Consider the following 24647-nt stretch of genomic DNA (forward strand, 5'->3'; position numbering starts at 1 on the left):
CAGGACCAGCCCTGTCTGCTCTCATTTCCTCTGCTGCCAATAAGAATGTATTTTACTCACTGCACCAAAGTCTCCCTTTCAGGTAATCCTTCATCCAAAGCTCCCAGACCTTCTGCTGGCACTTTCCAGAGCCCAGCAGATTTAAATCTGGTGTTCCAGCAGTTGCTGATATATCAATAAGAGTCGTTGGACAGCTGTTCTTTCAGAGAACAGAACAGATTCATCCCTATCTCCAGCTGACTGGGAAAAAAAAAAAAAAAAGCTCATAAAATAAAATCTGCCGAGATAAAACTTGCTAGAAAAGCAGCATTTGCAGAGGGAATGGGTCACTCACAGAGCCTGGAGCCCTGCAGCTGCTGGCAGAGCCCAGGGTCCCTCCAGATGTGCTTCAACCCCCAAGCCAGAGGCACAGAGAGCCACAGGGAATGGTGAAGGACACTGCTGGCTGCACTGGTCCCCAGAGGCACATCGGGATGTGGGGAGGCTGTGCTGGGGCCAAGGGGAAGGAGCACCCGGCCGGGGCTGGGATCTGTTGTGAAATGTGTGATTTTGGCAAGGGAAGAGCTGTCCGAGCTCCCTCGTGCTGCCAGCGCAGGGCAGGGCTCAGCCTGGCACACACAGAGCTTGGCACGTCCTGCAGCTGTCAAAAAACACGGGAAAAGCAGGTGGGAATCACAGCTCCAACACATCCAGGAGGAGCAGAATCCCTGAGCAGCGCTGCCCTGCAGCAGCACCCAGATTTTTGGCAAACACAGGGAGCAGGGAGGGCAAAGCTCCTGGTCCCTGCAGGTGGGAAAGTGAGAGAAAATGAGAATTATTGCAGCCCTGGCTCCCACTGAGGGCAGCTCCTGTGCCAGATCACATCCAGTGAAGGATGCTGCATCCTTCAGCTGCTCCAAGAAGGAAGAAGTGATGTCCCAACCCTTGTCCCTTTCAGCACAAGATGCAGCTTTGTCACTGCAAAGTTGGCAAGTTGGATGTGCCCTTTGGTGGCCTGCAGAGCTCTCCACACTCGCCAGCACATCCCTCTCTGCCCCATCCCTTGGATTTGGCCTCCAGCTCACAGAACAGGACAAAGGCACTGCATCCTCCTGGCCAGCTGCTGCTCCCCTGCCTCTGGCACATCCCACTGCTTGGAGACACGGATGGAACAGGAAAATCCCCCAGCCCTCCTGCCAGACAGTGCAGCAGCTCAGGGATCACACTTCTGCTTTCCACCCAGCTGCTTTCCACGTTTTCCCTGCAGAACTCAGAGACTGGAAGAAGGAAAACCCTGCTGCTCTTGCTCCCACCTCCTGACCCGGTGCAGAATCCCACCCACATTCCAGCACATGGAGCAGAGCTGCTGCCCAGCAAAAGAAATATTGCTGCTATTCTCCTCCTGACAATGCATTTGTGCCTTAATTAATAGCAGGGTTCCCATGGCAACGGCTTGTTTATAACAGAAAAACTAAAGGCACCAGCAAATCCCAGTGTCAGGGAGCACAGGAGAAATATTGGGTGTGCAGAAATAAAACTTCTGCCTGGTGGGGTTGGCTTTTCTTCCTTGAGGCACATTCCTGCCCTCCTGCAGTGGGAGCAAAGATCCAGGATCTGACACTGATCCCTCCCTTCTGAAGGGAGAAAAAAGGGACACTGGAAGTTTGTCCCATCCCTGCTGGAATGGCAGCTCCTGGCATGGAGGATGCCCAGGGGTTGTGGCAGGACTGACTCGAATCCCCGGAGAGCTCAGAGATGAGAGAGGGGCTGGACGTTCCAAGATAAGGAGGAGGCTGTCAGAGCCAGGCACGTTAAATGCCAGAGCTCATTCCCAGGAACATCCTGCCCAACAAGCACGGGGGCTTGGCTGGGAGCTGCCAGGACGTGTCTGGGTGAGGGTGTACAAGGTGTGAGCTGACAAATGCTATCAGCCAGGCGAGGGAAACCTGCCTTGGACAGCTCAGGCCAGCTCCTGCTGCAGATTCAGTGTCAGGGATGCACATCTCCACGGGGGAAGGAGCTGCCCTGCACACGGCAGAGCTGGGGATGACAAACAGCAGGAGCCCCAGCACTGGCAGATTCAAAAGAGGTAAAAGGAGGGGGCAGATGCACAAGCTCCCAGCTCCAGAGATGAATTACAGCCTGCAGTGCCCACTGAAAGCTGTCCAGAGGACAGGCAGCCTCACAGAGAAGGGCAACAGGGAAAGAAAGCACCGGAAAATAAAGCCATAAATTAATATTACCCAAGCCATAAAACAGCAGCCAGACAAACATCAGAGGGCAGGGACAAAGGCAGCTCACCACCCACATCAAAGCTTACCAAAGGTCACTTTGCTGTCCTCCCCCTGCTCCTTTGCTGCTCCTGCCTGCATTTATGGGGAAGCCTTCTCCAGAAAAACAAAACTCAGCTGAAAAGCTGAACTAAGCAGCAGGCCAGCTCTGGGCTCAACAGCTTCAACTCTTAATGTTTTCTCTATCATGTGAACAAAAAACAACCTCATCAATCAGTCCCTCTTGCCAAGACAACTCCTTCCAAGCATCTCCTGGAGGGAAACACAACCAGCTATTGTTGATCTAATTTGTCTTTAATTACAAAAGTTACAGTAGGGCTGGGAGTGCTTTCTTAGCTGGGCCCCCAAGAGAAGGTTTGTAAACCCAAGTCTCCTGAGGTTTCTTTATTAAAAGGTTATTTCCCCCTGCACTTCTGAAGAGTGCATGCAGCTGGTTCACTTCTCCAGCTGAGGGGATCTAACAGGAAAAATCAGAAGGGGAGAGGCCAGGCAGTTCTGCTAACCCACACAGAGAGAAAGGAAATCAAAGCAGACTGGCAGCAGCTCTGATTCTGCAGCACTCACATGCTGGCAGAGCAACTTCTAACTCAGTGAGGTGAGGAATCTGCCCAGCAGAGCAGCAGGAGTGAGGAGCCCCAGGGAGGGAGGGAGGGAGGGAATGAGCCCAGCCTTGGGTCAGCCTTGGCTGTGATGTCCAGTGGCAAAGTGCCTGGAGTTCAGCAGGAGCAGGCTGGGACTGCAGGCAGGTGTCTGCTCCATGGCTCATCCCAGAAAAAACAGCAGGGTGAGGGCTGCAAGGAATGGAGGAAAGCAGGGCTGGACTGAAGTGGCAGTCCAGGAGGACTGGGACTAATGTGAGCCAACCAACATGCACTTAAACATCAGTAAATCCTCAAAAAACCACACCATGGAACTCCAACACCCGAGGATAACACCTCCAACAGAGAACTTCTGACTGCTGGGATCCTGCCAGCAATGGGACAAGCCAGGTCCTTTTCCCACCTGACCAACCTCACCTTTTCCCCTGGCCCAGGTGAAGGAGTGGCTGCTGCTCACACTCTGTGGCTCCACCTCGCCCTGCCAGGGCTGGGGCTGCAGCTCCAGGGGTTTGCTGCTGCTGCTGCTGCTGCTGCTCTTCAGAGGAGTGATGTACTTGGGCAGCCCTTTGTAGAACCACGCCCCAGACCTCTTCCAGACCTGCCAGAGACACGGACAGGACACCTTTCAGCTGGGTTTTTACAGCAAGAGAGCACAGCCACCTCAAAATGAGCTCCTCACCAAGCCTGGCTCTGTCTGATCTCGAATTCCTCCCCAGTCCTTGTCAGCCCAGATTCATCTCCGTCCTCCTTCCACCACTAAAAACTCCCAGCTGTGGAGAAGCAGCAGGTACAGATGGAAGGAGGAGCAGAAGGTGATGGCACAAGTGCTGTACCTACAGCACAAAGCCTCAGTGTTCATGTCACAGAGAAATTCAGGCCAAGATCATGTAACGAGCTTGAAAACCCCAGAACAAGAACAACACTCAAAAAACCTGAACCTGCAGCAGGAAATGGACCTCGAGCACTAAACTGTAATATCTGCTCTAAGAACAGCCTCTCCTCTCCAATTTAGCTTTAATGCAGCTCATGATGAAGGCACTCTATTAAGTATATTTAATATAAAGCCTGCTGTAAGCCAGGGGAAGGGAGAAGGGTGGCAGCTCAGACAAGGAGAAATGGCCTCTTACAAACCTAATTCTTGTGTGCCTTCCAGCAGCCTGATAATGAGCTAATGACACAGCCAGGGCAAAAATAAGTTAGCATAGTAAAAATATCATTTTTTATTTCTTGCACTTCTGCTCAGAGTGAAGGAGATCATCAGTGTTTCCACTCCAAGTTCCCAAAGCATTTTGCACACAGTTTCATCATGATGGCAGTGGGTGCAAAAGTCCATATCCCTAATTGCAGCAGTACAATTGCAATTTGCCTTTAGAGCTTAATCAAAGCAGAGGGCAGTGACAACACCTGACATTCACAGGAGCTGTTCCATAAAATCAGAACACCAGCAGCACCATGACACTGATGGCTGCCTGGTTCCCAGTCCAGAGCCACCAACAGAGCTCAAACCTCTGTGTCTGGGGGTCTTGAAAGCCAAGTGCAGGTGACCTGAATTCAGAAGGGGATCTGGAAATGTGGTTTTTTTTAGAAAAAGGAAGCAGAGCATTGCTGTGACCCAGCACACGTGCAAGGGGGAGGCTCATGAATCTCTGCAGGATCTGCAAACCAGGAGCTGAGAGCATCCCACAGCTACACCAACATTTTCCTGCTGCCTAACCAGCCAGCAAGAGGGCGAGTCTGCCATCCAGGCAAAAAGCTGGGAAGCCAATTTCCCAAGACTGCAATTTGGGGGTTTGACACCTCACCAGCTCCTTCTCCACTGTGCCAACAGCCAAAGTGACCCAGCACAGGCTGACACAGCTCCTTCTGTCCCTCCTGCTGGCACGTAGGCACTGCACAGCAGTTGGTGGAGTGTGTCAAACAGCACATGGAGCAGCACAGGGACCCTGCAGGAGCAGCTCTGGTTTCTGGCAATAGGGAAATGCAGCAGGTTTTTGAATTGTGGGATAGACATCTCTACATAGAGCTCAGGTATTACACCTGGCCCAGGCAGGAGCTGCAGGCTCAGGTCTCCCTGAGGAAGGTTTTGGGGAGCAGCTGCACCCACAGCAGGAGAACAGGGACAGGGTTGGGAATCATCCATCCCTGATACACACTGGGAATGTGGTGCACACACACCTTCCCTGGATAAACTGCTGGGGAGGAAACAGCCCTCTGGTACAGTCAATCTCTGAACAGACCTTGCAACATCTGTAATTTAATTTGAAGCACTGGAGAGACCTATTATCTTCAGGCGAGCTCCAATTTAGACACACCATAAAACCAATCAGACACAGCACGGATGGCTGGAACACAGGCTGGTCACCCCCAGGTTTCTCACTGCCCCAAAGCAAGTCGTTACAGAAAGAGTTAATGACATAACCCACCCAGCTCTGATGTGGTAATACTACTATAAAATTGATTCTCTGCATATATATATTCCCTTTAAATTGGTGCTTCTAATAGAGTTTGGTCCTATTATGGCAGCAGCGAAATTGTTTTGAAATCAGCTCTAAAACAGCAGCAGCAAGATGCTGTCCCTGGGATGGATGCAGCCCCTCTGTCCCTCCAGGTTTGCAGCACAGCCCATCCCAAAGGCCCACAGGTCACATCCTGCTCTGCATTGGGGCAGTTTGGCACCAGGTCGATGCTGCTGGCTGCTATTGATGGCATTTGATTGATGGCCACAGTGGCCTGACAGCAAAGTTCTTGCTTGATTTCAAATTAATACATCTGTAACAAAGCCTTGAGAATAAAATTCCTGTTTATTAGCAGGAGTTTACTCTTGCCAGGGAAGGGAAGATGTTGCTCCCACCAGTTCACATTAAGGTGAAATTTGTTCCCCGTAGCAGTCTGAGTTTGGGTGGAGCTGGAATGTCACCAGGGAGAGGGACAGCCATGGCCATGACAGATAAATGCCTTTTATAACCCTGATAATACTCCCATTAAAGTTGCAGCAAGCCATCATTGCAGCTATGGAGTGACACATGCAGAAGCAGATGGGGATTTTATCGAGCATTTTCAAGTGCAGCCTGGAAATGGGACCTAACAGAGAATCACTGGACCCTGGTGACACTCTTGTTGCTGCTCCAACTTCCCTGAGCATACAAGTGCTAAAACAAGCTCCTGAACGGGGAAAACATTAGGACTTGCTGATAAAGAGGTGGATCACAGCTGAGGGAATCACAGCAAAATAACAAACCAGCCTCCCCAGAGCCCTCCTCACCAAACCACATCCCCTAAACCCCCTAAGAGATGCTTAGAAAATGATGCAAAAGCCACGTTTTGCTCTGCCACCTCCTGCTCGTGCCATGCAGGAGCTGTTCCCACCCTGCATCCTTTTCCTTCCCAGCGATCTGGGCTTGGTGAGAGGAAAACCACCACTTTGATCTTCCCATGCTGACACCAGCCATACCGAAAGGTGGGGGGAAGCAGCTACAAAAGGTGGGCTACAGCCATGAAAAAGGCACCTGCAGATGCAGCCGCCCTGGGAGGGCCTTGCTGGCATGCCCTGCCATTGGCACAGTGCCACATTCCCTTTGTCCCAGCTCTCCAGCTCGGCCCTGGCACGCTGCAGGCACCGCTGGCAGCGGGGAAGGAGCGAGCGCTCCTCAGCCTCGTTATTTGCATTCATCTGCTTTTCCATAACACAGAGATTTCCAATTACATTATTTACAGCAATCTGTTGTCGACTCCCACATTCAGCACTTGAGGATGAAGGAAATTAAAAGGCAGTGAAATTACCATTCCCAGCTTTGTTTCCGGAATAGCAAAAATCCATCGCCCCCCTGACCCCGACGTTTCTCAAGCTGCCAGCCTTCAACCATTTATCATCCCCCTTTCAATCAGGCCTCTTTTTTTTTTTTTTTTTTTTTTTTCCCTCCTCCACCCGTGGCTCTATTCTAGAGGACACTATTTTGAGTCTAACTACTCGCTGCCACCCCCAAAATAATATGGCAGAGGCTATTGATGAGTTCTTTCAATTGCAAACAGGTGCACATCGCTCCCGTTCTATCCAGAGTCACCCAAAATTAACACCCCTCTCCATCCCTGGGGTGTTTTGCCAGGAAATCATCGTGCCAGGCAGGAATAACCCCAAGAGATGCTGCTTTACAGGGTTCCAAGTGGTAGGAGTGGATATGTGGAAAGGGAAGCCCCCGGGGGCAAGAGGGGAGGAGAAGACTCCGTTCCTACAGCGCAAAAAAAAAAAATCTTTGCGTGGTTGTGATAAACAGAAAAGCAGCCAGCCTTGAAAATGCTGTGTAGTGAAGGAGAAAGAATGAAAAGGAAAGTGAAGCAGAGGGGGCAAATGAAAACTTTTAACAGGTCCCTGGTAGCTGACACTCTCTTTCATATTCGAGGGAGTTTAAAAAAAAAATAAAAAAGCTCTCTCTCTCCCCACCCCACCGAAACTGCTTTCATTATCCCTACAATTCTGGATGTGTCAATTCAAATGTAAATGTGCACGAATGCTTCCAAGAGGATTTTAATTACAATGATAGCATCGCTAATTATGGAGATATATATATAAAAAAATACATATATAAAGGGGTAATTCAGGAAGGTGCTCTGCAGAATCTGGCACCATCAGTCAAAATAAGGCTGTGCAGGGATTTGACCAAACCCAGCAGGTCCCTTTTCCCCTTCAGGCCAGGAGGTGACAGGCAGATTTTGGCCAGGCACAGCAAATTCAGCATGGGCAGTGCTGCTGGAGCTGCTACCGAGCTCTGCCCGAGGCCTGGCAGCAGGGAATCCTTCCAGCTGTGAATTTACCCTTCCAGCTGTGAATTTACCCTTCCAGCTGTGAATTTGCCCCTCCCAGCACTGCTGCCAGTCCTGCTGCTCTGGCAGCTGCTGCAAGCAGCTCTTGGCACTGCAGGAGCTGCTCCTTTCCTGCCCTAGAATCTCATTCCCAGGGGAGTTTCAGTGCTGGGATCAGCATCCCTGGGCCCATGGGATCCTCACCCAGGGGGGATCAGCCCTTCACACTCTGTCTGCAGAAAAGTGAGGCAAGATCAGAGCCAAGAAAGGCACAAGGAGGAGGGAAGGAGGGAGGGAGATTCTTGCCCTCAGAAGTGGATGTGAGCGTGGCTGAATTCGCCTGCAGGAACACTAAACCACAATCCAACATCATCCTCAATTCCACTGCCATCCCAAGACTTTGCAGAGGAAAACACCCACAGAATCCTGGAAGAACAAAGGAGGCTTTTCCACAGCTCCCTCTGGAATGGGTTGGGACAAAGTGCCTCTGGAATGCTGCAGGTGATTTATTCCGGGCTGCACTGCTGGTGTGGGGCTGCCTGGGGGATGTTCCCTTTGCCAGCAGGAGCACCCAGGCTCTGCCAGAACAGCCCCTCACCCTGCCCCATCCTGTTCAGGATGTCTGGGATGCAATCAGAATCCCAGCAAGCAGCAGGCAGAGCCTCCCATCGCCTCCACTCTCCAGAAATAAGTGCCAGAGCAGCTCGTTCCCCATCACTGTGCAGCACAGCCTTCCCAGAGGAGGATTTCAAGGAAACAGAAAAGCAGCAGAGTGGCTGAGGCTGGGATTCCCAGAGGGATCTGTGGGCACCAAGCACTCTGCTCCACCTGGAGGAGTGATGTAAGGCACAGCTCACTGCTTTGGGGTTTGTTTGGGGATTGTTTAATCACAACCCACGCTGTCCACACAGAAAAAAGGGGGAGATGGGTACCCTGTGTCACTAAATTTATGCTGGCTTAAATCCAGCCTGCAGGGATAAATAATAAGGTGGGAAATGAAGGGATGGAAGCAGGATAATTAGCTGGTGCATGGGAATGTCCAACCTCACCATCCTGAGATCCTGGCAGGCCACATTTATTCTGATTTGCCTCAACTTCCATGCCCCAAGGCTTCTGCTAATTCTCAGTTCCCAAATCCCTTCAAAATAAAGGCAGGGCATGTGGGGAGACAAGGGGATGTGTGATTTGATGTCTTTGTGCCCACACTGTGACCCTCCCAACCTTCTCCTGTTCACCAGCAGCAGCACAAACAAGAAAGGAGACAGAGCTGAACCCACCTTAAAGGGAATTGAAAAATAAAGCAGAAGCTAAGGGTTGAGAAGCAAGCTGAGGCTATAATTTAGTCTAAGAAGGAAAAGTCCATCCATTTTCATCAGGGATGCACTTTGGCTGTATCTCAGCACTCAGAGTGAGTGTTGAAGGTTATCATACCCTCACACTCTGGCCACATATAACACATGCTGGACACATTCATATTCTCTGACCACTGACCAGGTTACTCAGTAGTTTTTAAGAAAAAGGAAAAAAAACCACAGCGGTACAGAGAGATTTTTAAAAAATCAACAGAATAAAAGAAATAAAGCAAATTTTAGTGTCTGTGTTTCCCTGCAGAGCACAGAGAATACCTGCACCTGCCTCACTCTCTATTTTGGGATCTCTATCTGGAATTCAAAACATCGAGATGATTCAGTGTATCAAATTGTTATCAAAATCCAGGGAGCTGGAGTGCTCTATTCCTGCCCTACCCACACTGCTGCTGATCATGTAAAGACCAGCAGCATCCATGTATCCCTCATTTTACCTGAACGTGGAATTTGTGGGTGCTCCCACACAAAAAAAATCCCTCCAATGTAAAACCTAAGCAATGCAAAGTTTCCACAGCTAAAAAAAAAATTAAAAAAAAAAAAATTAAAATTCAGCACCTCCAACACCTGCACAAACACTCTCACTTCACTTCAAGAATTGATTTAGCAGAGCACCCAGGTTACACAGTTGGCTGCACTGGTCAGAAATTGCTGCACTGGATTGATGCTCAGGGACCACAAGCAAAAGCTCGAAATAAATTGATGGGAACAAGTGAAAATCCATCTGCAATCGCAGAACAAATTCAGACTTCACTTCAGCACAGGACAGAGAGCCCTGATGTTGGTGGATGCTGGCTGGCACACAAGAATTGAGGCAGCCCATTACTTTCTTTTTTTTTTTTTTTTTTTTTTCAGTGTAAAGCCAAGGATGAAGGATATAAAAATTTAGAGACCTGCATTAGGAGTCTCACACACTGGCAAGTTATGGGATTTTGCAGGCAGGGAGGAAAACAGATTTAAAGGCTGCAATCCTCGTTATTTTTAGCGGGACAAATATTGCAGTTATGCTCTATATCTCTCAAGATGTATTTAAAAAAAAAACCCCAACAGTTAGCCAAGTTTATTTACCACAGAGTGAGGAGAGAAAGGGTGTAAAGGAACAATCCCTTTATGGCCAGAGCTAGAAAAAAATCCCACAAACCCAGGCTCCAGATGTGGTTTTTTCCCCTTCACAAAACAAAGTTGTCACCACTGTGTATTTTTGGCCTCCAGCCAAACCTCCCAAATCCCATTTTGTGCCTCCCGAGGCACAGGGAAGAGCCCAGGGATGTGCACAGATTTGGGGTGGGCAGGTGGATGCTGCTGAGCCCCATCTGCCCCCAGCTGAGTTTTACCTCTCTCTGCTCACTGCAGATCTTGCACAACCACAGGGGACGTTTCTGGGCTCCAACAGTTTCTATCCCACACTTGGTGCAAACTTTCTGGAACAAAGAGAGAGAGAAAAAAAAGAAAAAAAAAAAAAGAGGTGATGTTAGCAGCTCCTCACAGCCCTTGGGGGAGAGAAGGATGAGAAACAACAGCTCTGGTTTGTTTTCCTTAAAATCTAAACATGGCACAATTTCCCTGTTTTTCCTGCAGAAGCACTGGCTGCAGGAAGGTTTTTTAGGTCTATAAGGACACGAGACAAAGGCAAATCCAGAGCACAATCCTTGACTCCAGGCTGAGGAGAGAACTGGACAAACCAAACCCCCATCACCCACGGGTGTATTTCCAGAGAGAAAATATAATTTTCAAAAATTCATTTATTTATTAAATATTTTATTCCTCTAAATCCTAACCCCCAACCTCTGTGGTGTGGAAAGCAGCTGTAACCAGGCACAAGGGAAGATTGGAAATGTTCTCCTTGCTCCTCTGTGCTCAATCCCACATTTCCCCTCCATCTCAGCACACTCTCCTTGCTCTGTGGCTCTTTAGCCATTGGGCATGGCCATGGCTGCACACATTTCTTGAATTTCTGATGGTTCTGCACAGCCCTTTTTTGCTGCAGAGGGAACTTCCAAGTCAGTGCTGCCATTCCAAGCCCTTCACAACCTGAATCCCCCAACATTACACAATGAAGCTGATGCCTATCAGCCCTGGTGTGCAGCTGGAATGACAAATTGGATGAATCCTTTGAGGAGGAAAAGCCACCCACGAGAGGAGAGCAGAAGAGATATCCACGAGGATTGGACGTGCCCAGATTTACACATCCCCCACACCAGGCTGCTCTGTGTCCAGGGATGAAGGTCTCATCTTCTCCATCCCACTATTCCCTCATCCTCATCCTCTCAGAGAAATAATGAACAACCTCTTGAGTCCGGTGCATCAGCCCCCAGCACGATGTTCCCAATTCTCAGATTCCATTACAGACACCACCTAAACGACCCCGAACCCTTCCCCAGCCCAAAACCCGAGGCAGCAGCTCAGCCTGAAACACCCTCCAAGGTCCCAATCCCCACACGGATAGCACATTCAAACGCTCCCTCTAGTGGAAATTCCCAACCCATTTTACTCCCAGCCGCGAATTCCCAAAAATCCCAAGATCAAAACGGTGTTTTCCTCCTCCCTTTCTCTGCAGAGCAGCTGGGAGATTGAAGAACTATTCACAACCCCTCGGAAGAAGACATAAAAATCAAGGGCATTAAATGCAGCCCCGTTTCTCATTAAACACAAGACAAAGCACTTTATTCTCCCACTCATCCTTCACCTTTTACACGACATCAATCCCCCCCTGCACGGTAAATGGCACCTCGGGCTTTATCTCACTCCTGCTGTTGTCAGCACATCTGGCTTTGCACGCACCTTTGTCTTGCCACGATGCCTTTATTTCCCAGCTAATAAAAACTAACGCTAAAAGCATCCCTTACAAAGCAAGAAGTGGCACTTGGAAGATCCATCAGAAGTGCAAGAACCTCCGTTCGGCAGGAGGGACTTGCTGAAGGTAAATTCTTTGCTGCGTTTCAGGTGCATCATTACAATTCCTGTTATTGAATTAAACGGGCTGCAGTGACACGGTGTCTGCCAGGAAAAGATGAACTTTAAAAACCTGTAATTCCCTGACAAATTGCTTATTGCACACAGCGCTCCATGAGTGATGGATATTTCTGGACAAGAGGGAACAAGCAGTTCACTCTGTGCTCTGCTGAAGGCTTGGCTGTTCCCTGAGTTCACAACATTAAAAAGCACAAGGGGAGAAGCCCAGGGCACCCAGGCAGAATTGCCTTGGGCTAGCACAGAGCTGAAAAGTGCAGCCAGTCTGAGAGCAGCTGCAAAATGCGCCCTGGAAAAGTAGGATCTCACTTAAATCAACCTGGATGTGAATGCTGCTGAACTGCTCAACAGACTCCAGACAAAAAGGGAATAAACATTAAAAAAAAAAAAAAAAAAGGAAAAAAAAAAAAAAAGGAAAAAACCCAGCTTTTCTCTGGGGTTTTCTGGTCACAACCCTCCCAGAGCCTCAGGCTCGCACTGTGCCACCAGCTGAGGGTCACTCCTGGAAATGGACAGGGCTGGGAAGTGTCTGAAGCAGTCCCTGCCTCCTCAACACTGTACAGGGTTCACAGGAAATTGGTTAAAAAGCCCCGTGGCAACGTGGCTTAGCTGGCTCCTGACAAGGTGAGAGCAGAACTACCACGGGAAGGAGGCAGCAATAGAGCACATCCTGTTTTTCCACATGCCTGAAACACAGGAAACAGCCAAGAATCTCCTGCCTGCCACCCAACCCTTCATTCTCCACAGTGCACAGACCTCGCTGCTCTCACTCAAACCCGACCTTTCACTCCCCACCGCTGCTTCCTGCCACACCCCGTCCCTAAAAGCTGCTTTCCCCATGGTTCAGCACCCAGGGGTTCCAAGATTTGTGTTTCCTTTCCCAGGCGCTGCCTTAGAAGGAATCTTTGCACAATCCCTGCATCACTGGAGCGAATTTTGGGGACGGGGCTCCAGTGGGGGAACCTGCTGTGCAGCAGAGCTCACAGCAGCCTGCCCTGCGTGAAAACCGTGTCCCACACAGCCAGCAGTGCCACTGAATGCTGTCCCCCATGGTCCAGCCACCTCTCCATGGTAAAGCAGCAGGTTTTACTCAGCCAGAAACACTCCCGCACCCGGCGGGTGCCTGCACCTCGCCACGGGTGACGTGCTGAGATGAAGGAACTCCCAAAATTGAGTCCCCAGGGGAAGATGGGCTTCAAGTGCAGGAAAAGCAGGCTGCCAGCAGAGGCAGGATGAGGTGGTTGCCTTGGAGATCATCCTCTCCACAGCAGTACAGATTAACCCCTGGGCTGTGGAGCCAAGAGCAGCAGGAATCATCCCTGGGGTGCTGCAGGGCAGGGCTCTCCCTGTCAGCAACACAGGCGGCCCCTGAGGCTCAGGGCTGGAAATGTTCCACTGCTTTGGAGCTTGAGGATGGATTTGAGTGCTCTTGGAAGGTCTCAGGGTGTGAGATTTGCACTTGCAGTGAGTGCCAGCAGAGCTCACAGACTCTGAGTTGTCTCTGGTGGCTGCACATTCCTGCCTCTCGTCTCACCCTGCAAAACCCAGCTGGGAGATGCAGAGGGGGCTGGCACAGCCCATCCCAGCACTGAGAGCAGCTCAGGCACTTCTTTAGCAGCCTGAGGAATCTTTTATTATCACCAGGCTGCAACAGGAAACTCTGACAGCACCAATGAGAATAAAACAAGTTAACCCTGGTGGTGTTTCCTAGAGAGTTCTGCTGCCAGGGACAGGCACGTGTGACCAAACCCACCTTTTTGCAGTCCTGGCAGAAGACAGAGGAGCTGCCCAGCAGCCCCAGGGTCTCCCCACAGAGCAGGCACTGCGAGAGCCCATTCCCCATGGCATTCCTCCTCATGTTCTCCAGCCTCTCCACCAGGCGCCTGCGGGCAAGAGGCAGAGCAGAGGTCACAGCACTGCAGGAAAAGCTTTCAGTGCTCACACCAGGACAAGCCAAAAATCACCGGGAAAAGGCAAAGGAGCTAAACCTGCCAAGCTTTCTGCATTTCCCCATCTCCCTGAAAGCAGCACTGCAGGCATTGACTTGGCCACGGCCCGTTAGGAGCAGGAAGGTCAGACTGGAGCCATCAGACCAAAATGAGCCTGGCTATGGCACAGGAATGGCAGAACTGCTCCCTGCTCCATCCCACAGCCCTTCTGGAAGAATATGCACACACAAAATCTGCAACAGCAGGGCTGGGAGAGGGGAGGAAGGCAGGATAAGCAATTAGGATGCAGGGTGTGGAGAGCATGCAGAGCAAGGATGCTCTGCCATGAGATCACTGCTTGGCAACCTTCAGGCCTCCATCTGCAGCAGCCAGGCCATTTATCAGCACCAGCACCAGGAGGGAGCCATCCTGCTGGCCATGAACCCCACTCTCATTAGTGCTAATGTCCCACCCAGCAGGGCTCATTCCAACACCAAGGCAAGGGCTGTTTGAAAGGGGCTGTGCCCGTGATGGGGAGGTCAGGCTGCACAGCCAGAGCGAGCCACCATTAGTGGATTTATGACCCTCGACTTGGACTCTGGCACAAAACAGCTCCTGGGAGTTAACAAAAGGCATTTCAGAGACTGCTTCACCACAGGAGCTGCAAGGGCAGCACTTGCTGCATCTCCAGCAGCAGCAGCCACACAGAAGAGTCATCCCTCAGGGGCACTGCCTGCTGCTGGGGGCTCCCATTTATCACAAAAACATCACTGTCACCTCTCGTTAGCCCTGGCTAACAAGCTCTGCACAGGGAAGCAGAGAAGCAGGGAGCTGGGAAATGCTGGACACGGGCTGGGAGTCCCTGGGATTCATGAACACAAAAACTGCTGGGAAATGCTGCAGGGCTGCCCAGCTCCCTGGTTTTAAAGGCACTCGGTGCAGGATGATCACAGACACAGCTCAGGCCAGACCTCCAGCAGCACTCAGAGCAAATGGGAACCTGCAGCAGCAAAAGGATGCCTGTAAATTAAATAATTCAAGCTAGCAAACCCTATCCAGAGGGCTCAGCCAACTAGAACATAAACTCATTCTCTGCTCCAGGCAAAATCCCAGGGGCCTGGTGTGGACAAAGGAAAACCTGACTGCACTGCCTGCAGTGATCCAGTGATCCTGAGCCATCCATGCACCAGCCCTGGGCACAGCCCAGCCTCTCCCAGAGCCCCTGCCTCATTTCCCAGGGACTGTGTCAGGGCTGCAGCCTCAGCAACCCCCAAGGCTCAAAGTAAGCACGAAAAGACTTCAGAGAGAAGGAAAACACAACATCCTCCCCAGTGACCTCCAAACAAGCAGCATGGGAGGGGAAAATGACTGACCTAAGGGTGCTGTGAGTGATGGAGGCTGAGCTCAGGCAGCTGGGAGCTGAGCCACTGCTGTGTGTGCTGCCCTCTCCTTGGCAGGGGAGGGGACAGGGAATGGGAATGTGACCAGGGAATGTGACCAGAGAATGTGACCAGGGAATGTGACCAGGGAATGTGACCAGGGAATGTGACCGTACCCGATGCGCTGCTGCTCCACCAGGTCCAACTGCTCTGCCTTGTGGATGACTCCCAGGATGATCTCAAGCTCCTTGGGGCTCAGAGCCTGCATCTTCCTCTGCTTCTCAGTCTGGAATGTGTGCACTGACCAGCCTGTCTGGAGCCTGTGCGAGGGCGTGGAGGGCAGGACTCAGCTGGGAAAGGAGAGCACAAAACCCCTGCCCTGCCCCAGGGCTGAAGCTGCCCAGGCACACAGACCCACGTCAGCCTCCCTTCAGGGAGCTCTGCCCCATGAATAAAGCCCAAAGCAGGAGCCTCCTCTCGCTGACCACATTTCCTGCCAGCAGCACCAGAGCTGTGCTGTCTCTCCCTGCTCTCTCACCTCCCTTCCTGCTCCCGTTTGCATTTTACCACTCCAAGCCCCCATTCCTGTTTGTCCATAAAGAGAAGCAGCACCCCTGGGATACCCTCACAGGTGCCAGGCACCACAAATGCCAAGAGGAAATTCCCAAGCACAGGCATCCCCTGCACCCTCCTCCCTCCAAGATCCCACATCCCTGATGCCCTCAGTTCGAACACAAATTGCTGGGCACGCCTAGAAATAGAAATTTGGCCACATCCTCCCTTGGTCTAGCCCAGGTTCACAGGAGGACTTGAGCAAACCCTCTGTGCTCACAGCTGATGTTTCTCCTTGGCTCACTTGGCGACAGGCAGGAGCTTTCACAGCTCAATTAATTAATTACCATTCAGGAGGGGTTTGGAGGTCACTGGATAAACTTACGGCTGCAAGGAGAATGCACTCCCTGTCTTGCTGAGGCTTTCTGCAGGCTGGGGGAGTGCTCTGCTCCCAGCCAGGCAGCCCCCCTCAAAACATGGGGTGCTCCCCTCTTTTCTAACACTCTGCAGCAGCAGCTGAGCCCAGGGGTTCAGGCAAGAGCAGAGGTGGGATGGTCCCAGCTGCCAGGGAATGAAAGCATCCAAGAAAAATGCACTTCTAGTGCTTGACTCATCCCCATCCTTTTAGTATTTAGGTTATGCAGTAATTTTAACTTCAGGGGAAAAACGAGAGCTAATGGCAAGTTCCTAAAACGAAAGGGTGCTGGCAGCTGGGGGATGCTATCAATTACAGTTCGGGTGCTGCAGAGATCTGGGGCTGCCTCCAAGCCTTCCTTTCACCCAGGGGAGAGCTGTGGGATGGATTCCTGGGGGTGCAGGATGAGGCTGAGAGCCCACAGAGACACCAGGAAAGCTGTGAGGGCAGAGCTGAGGGTGGAAGGGGAGGAGGAGGAGGAGGAGGAGGGTGGGGAGGACTCACTTGGCTCGCAGGGCCAGCTGCCGGTCGTTGGGGCAAACCCAGGGGCCTGTCCCGCTGCCAAAAATCATGTCAGCCATGGTCCCAGGCTGGGAGGGGTGGGGTGGAGTGGCAGGAGTCACACCTGGAAGAAGCAAACAGCAGCCACTCTTAGGGCAGAGCAAACAGAGGTGATGTGCCAGCATCACCCACGGTGGGAGCAGCCAGACTCTCACCCACAGACAGTGATAAAAAAATACCATCACCCTCATAAAATATAAGCTAATAAATACCTTCAGATACCTTGAAGGCAAGGCTGGAAGTTTAGATTTTATGGTACACTGTTAAAAAAAAAAAAAAAAAAAAAAAGCCAGACACTCTTTGTCAGTCCTGATTTTTCATTTCAAACTAGAGAAAAGCGTTGTAAGAATTATCTCTGATCCCCCCACCTCCAGAGCCCCAGTGCTGCAGTTCTGACAGAGAAAACCACTCTAAAGGACACAAAGAAACTACAGTTGCCTTTTTTTTAACCTCTTAACGGGGTAACAAACAAAAACCCACGCAACAATCAGCATGAATAGTGGCAAGTCATTTCCTTCATTAAAACTGCCTCCATAATAGCCTGATATTTATAACTCCAGCCTACAATTGCTTGTTTGCATTCCCTGATGCTTAAGACAGCACCTCTTGCAGCAGATCTGCTGCTGTGGCTCCTGTCCCTGGCATGGTCACACCACTGATTCCTTGTGTTCAGCGAAAATTCCACTGAAAATTCAGGAGAGGCAGCAAGAACCGACTTCCACGGGAGAAACATCCCCCAAAGAGAGTCTGCAGCTGAGCAGTTCTGAGCCCTAGCAGCAGCTCAGGTGAATGGAAAGCACCAAGGGAAAGGCACAGCCAGAAGATTTCAGTGGATGCTGAACTAGGCTTGATGTACTGAGCTTTCAACCAGCTGGATTTGCTCTCCAGCAGAGCGAGTGGCTCACAAGCCCTAATGCATAAATTCCCAGGTATTAATGCTCGTCCCCAGCACAGACACTTGCCAGCTTTGAAACCATACCTGCTGGGCAGAGATAAGGTGTTTAATGCTGGTTGGCAACCAGAAATCAGATCCAATGGCAGGCGAGGTGCATCACCTGCCAGCCGTGCTGCAGTTCCCAAGCAAACACTTTTTCCATCCCCAGTCCCCAGCAGTGCTGTGCCTGCCCCCTGCTATCTGCTGGGCCACACTGAGCTCTGTGCTCAGCCTGCTGGCCACATCAAACTCTCCTCCCTGCTGTGCTGAGCTCACACGATCCCCCAGCGCTGAAACACCAACCTGAGGCACAGGGCTGGCAGCTCCCTCCTGCCAAACCCCACCTCAGCCCTCAGAGCCAAACCAGTCACAAACAATGAGCCAGTCGCCTCCTTCCAGCTTCTGGGAAGAGCCTGAAAATGTTGTGCTTACAACAGCAGGAGGGAAGAGATTCCACACAGATTTCTTTCAGTGCAAGGGGAAATGTGTGTAAAAACAGGTGAAGGCTCAGCAGGGTCTGACTGCAGCAAAGGGAGGCGTGGAGGAGATGGGAAAGCTGCAGGAAACAGGGCTGGGGCAGGCAGGACAGACAGAAGTGTCACACAGGATTTTTTAAACCTTCACAGCATTAGAAGTGATGGCTTTTGAAAGAGACCGTGTCTGGAAGAAAACCTCAAACCCTGGCACCAACTGCTCTCCTCACTCTGCTCAGTGCCACACACTGGGTTTACATTTCCATTGAGTCCCAGAACACCTCCTGCTCTTTTTAATCTTCCTCACAATCTCCAGCAAGGAGAGAACACCGAGAACACCTTCCCCACACACATCCTACAGAGCTCACACAGGGGAGCAATCAGGCATGAACAGCACAAGAATACACAGGCTCCCACCCTCAGGCCTGAGCTGGAAGCAGAGAAAAGCTACAATTGCACACAGAATGGCTGATCTGGGATTTTCCAGAGATTTCCCAAGCCTGTGATGTGTGGTTACAGGATTATATGCACATGTAGCACCCCCCCACAAATACATATATTAAATTTCTCTTCTGCTGCACCATGAATTCCTCCCACCCACTCATGAACACCTGAAGAACAGCACAGCCCACACTCTGTGTCCGTGCAGGGCTCCAGGCAAGCAGCCTGAGGTGGCTGGGGATGTCTCTGGAATAAAAGCTGGAGCTGGAGATGAGCCCCACAGCACAGCCAGGGCACAGAGGAGTTTGCTTTGCTGGGCTGCCAGGGTGGAAAGCAGTGCTGGAAGCATCTGCCCCTCCTCAGCAGAGCTTTATCTGCTCTAGCAGAGCTGAAGGCGACTCAGAACAGAGCACACGAGCTGAGCATTTTCCTCGGGAGAGGCTTAAAGGCATTCTCCAGCCTCACAGCACAGTGAGCTTTGCTCAGCGTGACTGAACAAAAACAAGCAATGTCACGGTCCTCTGCCTCTTGTTACTCAGCATAAGCTCTCTGTCCTCCACCATTCCCTGAGCAGCATCTGCAAAGAGAGAAGGCAAACAGAACACGGCCTAAAGAGCCACCAGATCCCAAAAGAGTCTTCAGACAGATTATTCCCTGAAATATTCACAGCAGTGTTTTCTCTTGGCTGGCATGTGCCGTCTCCTCTGCTGGGAGCTGCTGGCTTGGCACCTTTGCCTCTGGAAAAAGCCTGGGGGGGACCCGGCTTGGAGAAGAAACAGGAATGGGACTGCAGGGCTTGGTGTGCTGGGGGAAAAGCAGGGCTGGAGGGGAAGGGCTGTCTCTCATGGGAATGATGCCAGGGGAGTGGAAGGCGTGGAGCATCTCCCCTCTTATCTCAGGACAAGAAGTGCAGGGAAAGCAGAAACACCCAGATAGCAAAACCACACCAGCCTGGGGAGTCCTTCCCATGGGCTGTGCCCCCTCGGGCAGTCTTGCATTTTCTCTCAAGAATACTCCAATTAGCACCAAGCCATCCCATCCCTGTCCTCCCCTCAACAAAATAATGAAGGGTAGAAGCAGCCAGTGTCTGCTGGTGAGACAGCAAGAGAAACCTACAGCTCCTGGCCCACCTGCAAGTGTCCTGCACACAGGGTGACAGCACAGCACGAGCTCTTCATGGTACAGAGAAACCTCCCACCCCAAGCTTCTGCTTTCCACCCAAATTCAGAATTAAAATGTGAGCTCTTATCGATATTCTGTGAGCTGCTTTAAAACCGCTCCACCTGTTCGTTCCTTCCCTGTGATGGAGGAAGCCGTGTGAGACAAAACCTCATTAAATCTGAGTGCCCCCGGCTGCCCTTGGCACAGGGGCAGAGGGGAGGAGCAGTGCCCTGCAGAGCTGACCCTTCCCGAGGGGCCAGGAGCATCCTGGAGGATGCAGAACCCAGCACATCCCTGTTGTACTCGGGCAACCAGAAGTGAGAGCATGACTTCAGTGTGGGAGGGAGAAGCCTTCCAGCGGGGCCTGGGTGAAAGGAGCAATGGCAGGCACACACAGCCCTTGATGCTCTTCAAAGAATTCCTGAGAAAGAAGCCAGGTTTTCTCAGCAGAACATCAACATGAGCATCGTATTTTTCCTCAATAAGTGAGCACAGACACAGCAGGTCACACCTGCCACCTCACCAGCTGCAACAGCAGATGCTTGAAGAAGAATGTAAGAGCAAAGCACAACACAGCAATATTTATCCAGAACACCCTCCCAGCCTCCAGAGATCCCTGGATCATGCACTGACCCAGCCTGCAGCTCTGTATTTAACACCCTCAACATTTTCCTGTCCTGAATTTACCAGCTTGCTTTTTCACCATCATCTCACTACACCAAGTCCCTTCCCCGCTCCTCCAGCTCAGACATTTTGACTTTACCCTGACTCCACCAAAGTCAAAACCGAAGGGTTTTACTGACACTGAGGCACTCGTGGCAGCAGCAAAACCTCCTCATGCAGTGACAGCTCAGCCTGCACCAGCCCTGCTGCAGCTGGGCCCACAAAGCATCAATTCCTCAGAACCCTGCAAAGACAAAAAAAATCCTACCCAGGCCCACGAGGAGCCTCCAGTCAGCTTTCATTTGCCTGCTGATTCCAGCCAAGCAGCTCGTGTCTAGATTAATTTGTTTTCATAGGAAATTAATTAGATTTTTTTTAAATACTTCATTTTACAAAAAAAAACCCCAAAAACCCAAAACAAAACAAAATTAAACAGTTGGCTAGAGCCAAGCTCCCCATTCCCAATCCGTGCTGCTGTAATTACCTCTCCTGCTCCCAGGGCATCACCTCCCCCAGGATTCCCATTCCCAGGTACCTGCTGGCCTGTTTTCCCTTCTGGTGGCTGCTCCCTCAAAGAAATCGGTGTAATCACTGCCTGCTCCACAGCCAGACCCCATTATCCCTGGGAAACCTTGGCAACTGAGGGAGTGTTTGCTCCTGTTGCCATGACAGAGGGTAAATGAGTGCCAGGGACTGATAAGGTTAACCCAGCCCAGCAGCCAGTCCCTTTTCCTCCCAGACACAGAAAGGTTATTGCTGCACACACCACCCTTCCCCTCCTGTTTGAAAACCCCACAGCTGGATTCCAAGGCTGGTTTGAAGTGGCAGAAGAACCCTGGGGGCTGTAGGAGACACAAAGTTGGCTTTGAAGGTCTGGCCAAGTCTGGGAGCCACAGCAAGGCTGAACTGGGGCTTTGGAAAAGTTTTTCTCACACACAAACCATTTTGTGCTCATTCACATCCAGCAGTTCTCCAGCCCCTTCAGCAGGAGCCTGCTGTGGGCACTGATAAAATGCTGTAAAAATGATTTTATAAGGGCAGAGCAGGCAGGAAGCACAAGTACAGCAGAGCCAGGAGATCCCCAGCACCTCTCTGAGGTAGAGAGACACCTGAGGAACGTTTTTGCCTTTTTTTGCCATTTTGCCATTCCTTACAAACCCTCAGCAGCAGATGGAGAGCCAAGAGACACAGAGAACCCAATTTCATCAGACCTGACTTGCAGCTCTGATCACAAAACAGTGTCCAAATAAACACCATAAAGCTTTGGCAAGCTTGGGGGCAACTTAAAGACCCAACCAGACAGATTTTGCCCAGTCTGCCTCCCCAGGAAAGCTCAATCAAAGCAGCATTAGTGCCAGCAAAATGGGGACAACCTCGTTCAGATCCTCATTCTGGTTGGCCCAGCCCAAATTAAACACCAGCTGGGAGGTGGTGTCCTTATTGTGAAAGGCCAAGCTGGTAAAGAAGTGGGTGAGGATGAGGTCTGGGGAAGAAAAGCAAGAAGTTTCCTCTCCAGCAAAGCTGCTTCCCAATCCCAGCAGCAGCAACAAGAAGCCAAACTGATTTAAGATGGAGTTTATAAAGAGTTTTTAAAATGCAATGCCCTCGAGGTCCATGCCAGTCCTGTGAGTGGGAAGATAAAAATCAGCTCTACAGGAAAGTCGACATCCAGCACCAACAATCCTTCATTAACAAGAGGCACTGTTAGTGTGGCTACTCGAGATATGGTGAGCTGTTTAAAAAAAAAAACAAAAGAAACGAAAAAAACCCCCAGGTTTTGCCAAATCAAAGAAGCCTCCCGGTGCCCCAGCACCCCTCGATGCCGGGGAGGAAAGCCAGCACTGTTCCACCTGGCAAGGTGTATCTTTATTTATCAGACTTTGGACCCATTTCCTCCTGATCCCCAGCCAGGCAGGTGCAGTTATGCAAAGTGAATAATTCATGAAGACAGCAGCCTCTTTCTGACTCGTGTTCCAGGGCAGGTTGATCTGGCGCAGGCCTGGGAGAAGCAAATTAGCATCTAAATGGCCAATTAGAGAAACTCATTTCACTCTTCTGATATGCTAAAAAAGCTCGCGAGGCCTGAGGCTGGAGTGTGGCACCTCCCAGCCCCCAGAGGAGCATCAAGTTTCTTAGAAAGAATCGGACAGAGGAGGGAAGTGCTGAGCACAGGCCAGGGTTTGTCAAGGAATGCCGTGCACAAGAAGAGCCCCGTGCCAGGCTGGGTCACGGGTAACCTCCAGTGAACCAGGAAAAAAAGAACAGCTCGTGGCCAGTGCACAAACTCTGCTGAGCAGCCAGGCCTTGCCAAAAAAACTCCCTCTGCTCCGAGGCACAGGCCTGCCAGCACATCTGGAGGATGGGACAGCTTTTCTCTGCATCCTTAAGATGTAATTCTGGTTTTAGGCATCCTTTGAACGGCACCACAAACGCGGCCACCCCAAGGCTTTTATCACCCTGACGTGGTTGCTATGAGCAGGAAGAACAATGTGGACTTTGAGCAGGTGCTGGAGAGCACCTGAGCCAACCTGAGACACCCCAAAATCGCCGAGGGTGGGCACAGCATGTGGCTGTCACCTGTACATCCAACACCCACCACCCCAGCGTGTCAGAGCGCCCCAAAACCACATCAATCCTCCCTCCCACGGGCACACGTGGCTTCTCCCACCTCACAACCTGCACAACCCCACAGCAGCTCCCAAAACCAGGATAACTTTTGGCCGGTAACTTCCGCAAGGAGCGCTTCGCTTTCTCCTCCCACCTCGGGCTCGTTTCCCTGCACTTTTTCTTTGCCACTTACAGCGAATTCCCTGCAGGAGCCTGAACCCCAAATTCACAGAAGGGCCGGGGGTTGAAGGGAGCTGTGGAGCTCCCAGGACACATCCCAGACATAGCCCAGCTGCTCCCGGAGCCTTTCAGGGAATTCTCCCACGCGTGGGGACCCGGCTGGGGGTGCCCCCCATTCCCAAAACCCACAAACCGCGGGCTCGCCGCTTTTCCTACAGGACAGCTAAAACTCAGCTCAAACTCCGCCCCGAACCGAGCCGAGTTAGGCTGAGCTGAGCTCAGCAAAGCCGGACCCGCTCCGCTCCGCACCCACCTGCGCTCCGGCCGCGGAGCCGCTGCCCCGGCGGGACCAGGCGGAAACGGAGCCGAAAACGGAGCCGAAAACAAACGGAGCCGCACTAAAAGGGAGCCAAAACCGGAGCCGCACACACAAAGGGAGCAGCAAAAGGAGCCGCACACACAAAGGGAACAGCAAAAGGAGCCGCACACACAAAGGGAGCAGCAAAAGGAGCCGCACCTGAGCCCGCCCCCGCCCGCCCTCCGCGCCCCGCGCGTCCCCTGCTGGAGCCCGCAGCGAGCGGAGCCGGGCACCGCCAGATGTGCGCTGGGAGGGGATGGAGGGGTGTGGGTACAGCCAGATGTGCGCTGGGAGGGGATGGAGGGGTGTGGGTACAGCCAGATGTGCGCTGGGAGGGGATGGAGGGGTGTGGGTACAGCCAGATGTGCGCTGGGAAGGGATGGAGGGGTGTGCGTACTGTGGGACACATGTTGAAAAAGTAAGAAAATTACAGCCTGAAAAATATTCCAGGCTGGATCTTCTCAGCTCTGTTCCCAGCCCATCAGCTGGTCCAGCTCAAGGCTGGGGAGAATTTCTCCCAGGGTGATAATTTGGTCAAAATCAAAAGGAATTAATAACAAAATCAAACCCCTGTTGTGGTGTGTGCCCAGGCCCTGGCAATAGGGTGTCTTCTCTCTGAACCAATCCCCTTTTCTCTACTCTGGGAGTTGCAGTCCTGCTATAAAACCAAGTGTGTTTCTGAATAAACTTGGCTCTTTCTTCCTGTCATGACAGACGCCCATGGAGCTGTGCATCTTATTTCTGCCGCACTTAAAGGGTTAAAACCCCTTTCCAGGGCTACAGGGTACAGCCAGATGTGAGCTGGGGAAGGGATGTGGGTACAGCCAGATGTGCATCCCAAAACGGAGTAAGAACCCACTTGGGAAAAATACACCCAACTATAAACAAGGAAAGGTGGTACCAAAACAAACCCCCAAAAGACCAAACAAAAAGTTTCCCAGAACAATAACAACAAAAAAAACCCCACCCAAAACAGAAACAAAACAAACAAAACA

At 51.4% G+C, this 24647-nt stretch overlaps 1 protein-coding gene across 4 annotated transcripts in view; it reads right to left on the minus strand.

The window, feature by feature from the left end:
* The window catches only part of RPH3AL (rabphilin 3A like (without C2 domains)), a 34157-nt gene extending 10351 nt beyond the window's left edge, over positions 1-23806 (minus strand). Inside the window, exons 1-6 of one of the 4 annotated variants that reach the window (XM_014876498.2) lie at positions 23608-23806; positions 16779-16899; positions 15484-15627; positions 13754-13883; positions 10365-10451; positions 3287-3467 (exon numbers count right to left, since the gene is read on the minus strand). In XM_014876498.2, coding sequence (XP_014731984.2) covers positions 3287-3467; positions 10365-10451; positions 13754-13883; positions 15484-15627; positions 16779-16855 — 619 coding nt within the window. In that variant the 5' untranslated portion in view covers positions 16856-16899; positions 23608-23806. Of the gene's footprint in view, positions 1-3286; positions 3468-10364; positions 10452-13753; positions 13884-15483; positions 15628-16778; positions 16900-20991; positions 21638-23607 lie in introns of those variants that run through there. The other 3 variants (XM_088177019.1, XM_014876499.2, XM_088177020.1) reach the window with 3 other exon arrangements.
* Positions 23807-24647: the final 841 nt, after the last annotated feature.

The sequence above is a fragment of the Sturnus vulgaris genome, chromosome 21 (genome assembly GCF_052056855.1).
Source record: "Sturnus vulgaris isolate bStuVul1 chromosome 21, bStuVul1.hap1, whole genome shotgun sequence".
Taxonomy (NCBI): domain Eukaryota; kingdom Metazoa; phylum Chordata; class Aves; order Passeriformes; family Sturnidae; genus Sturnus; species Sturnus vulgaris.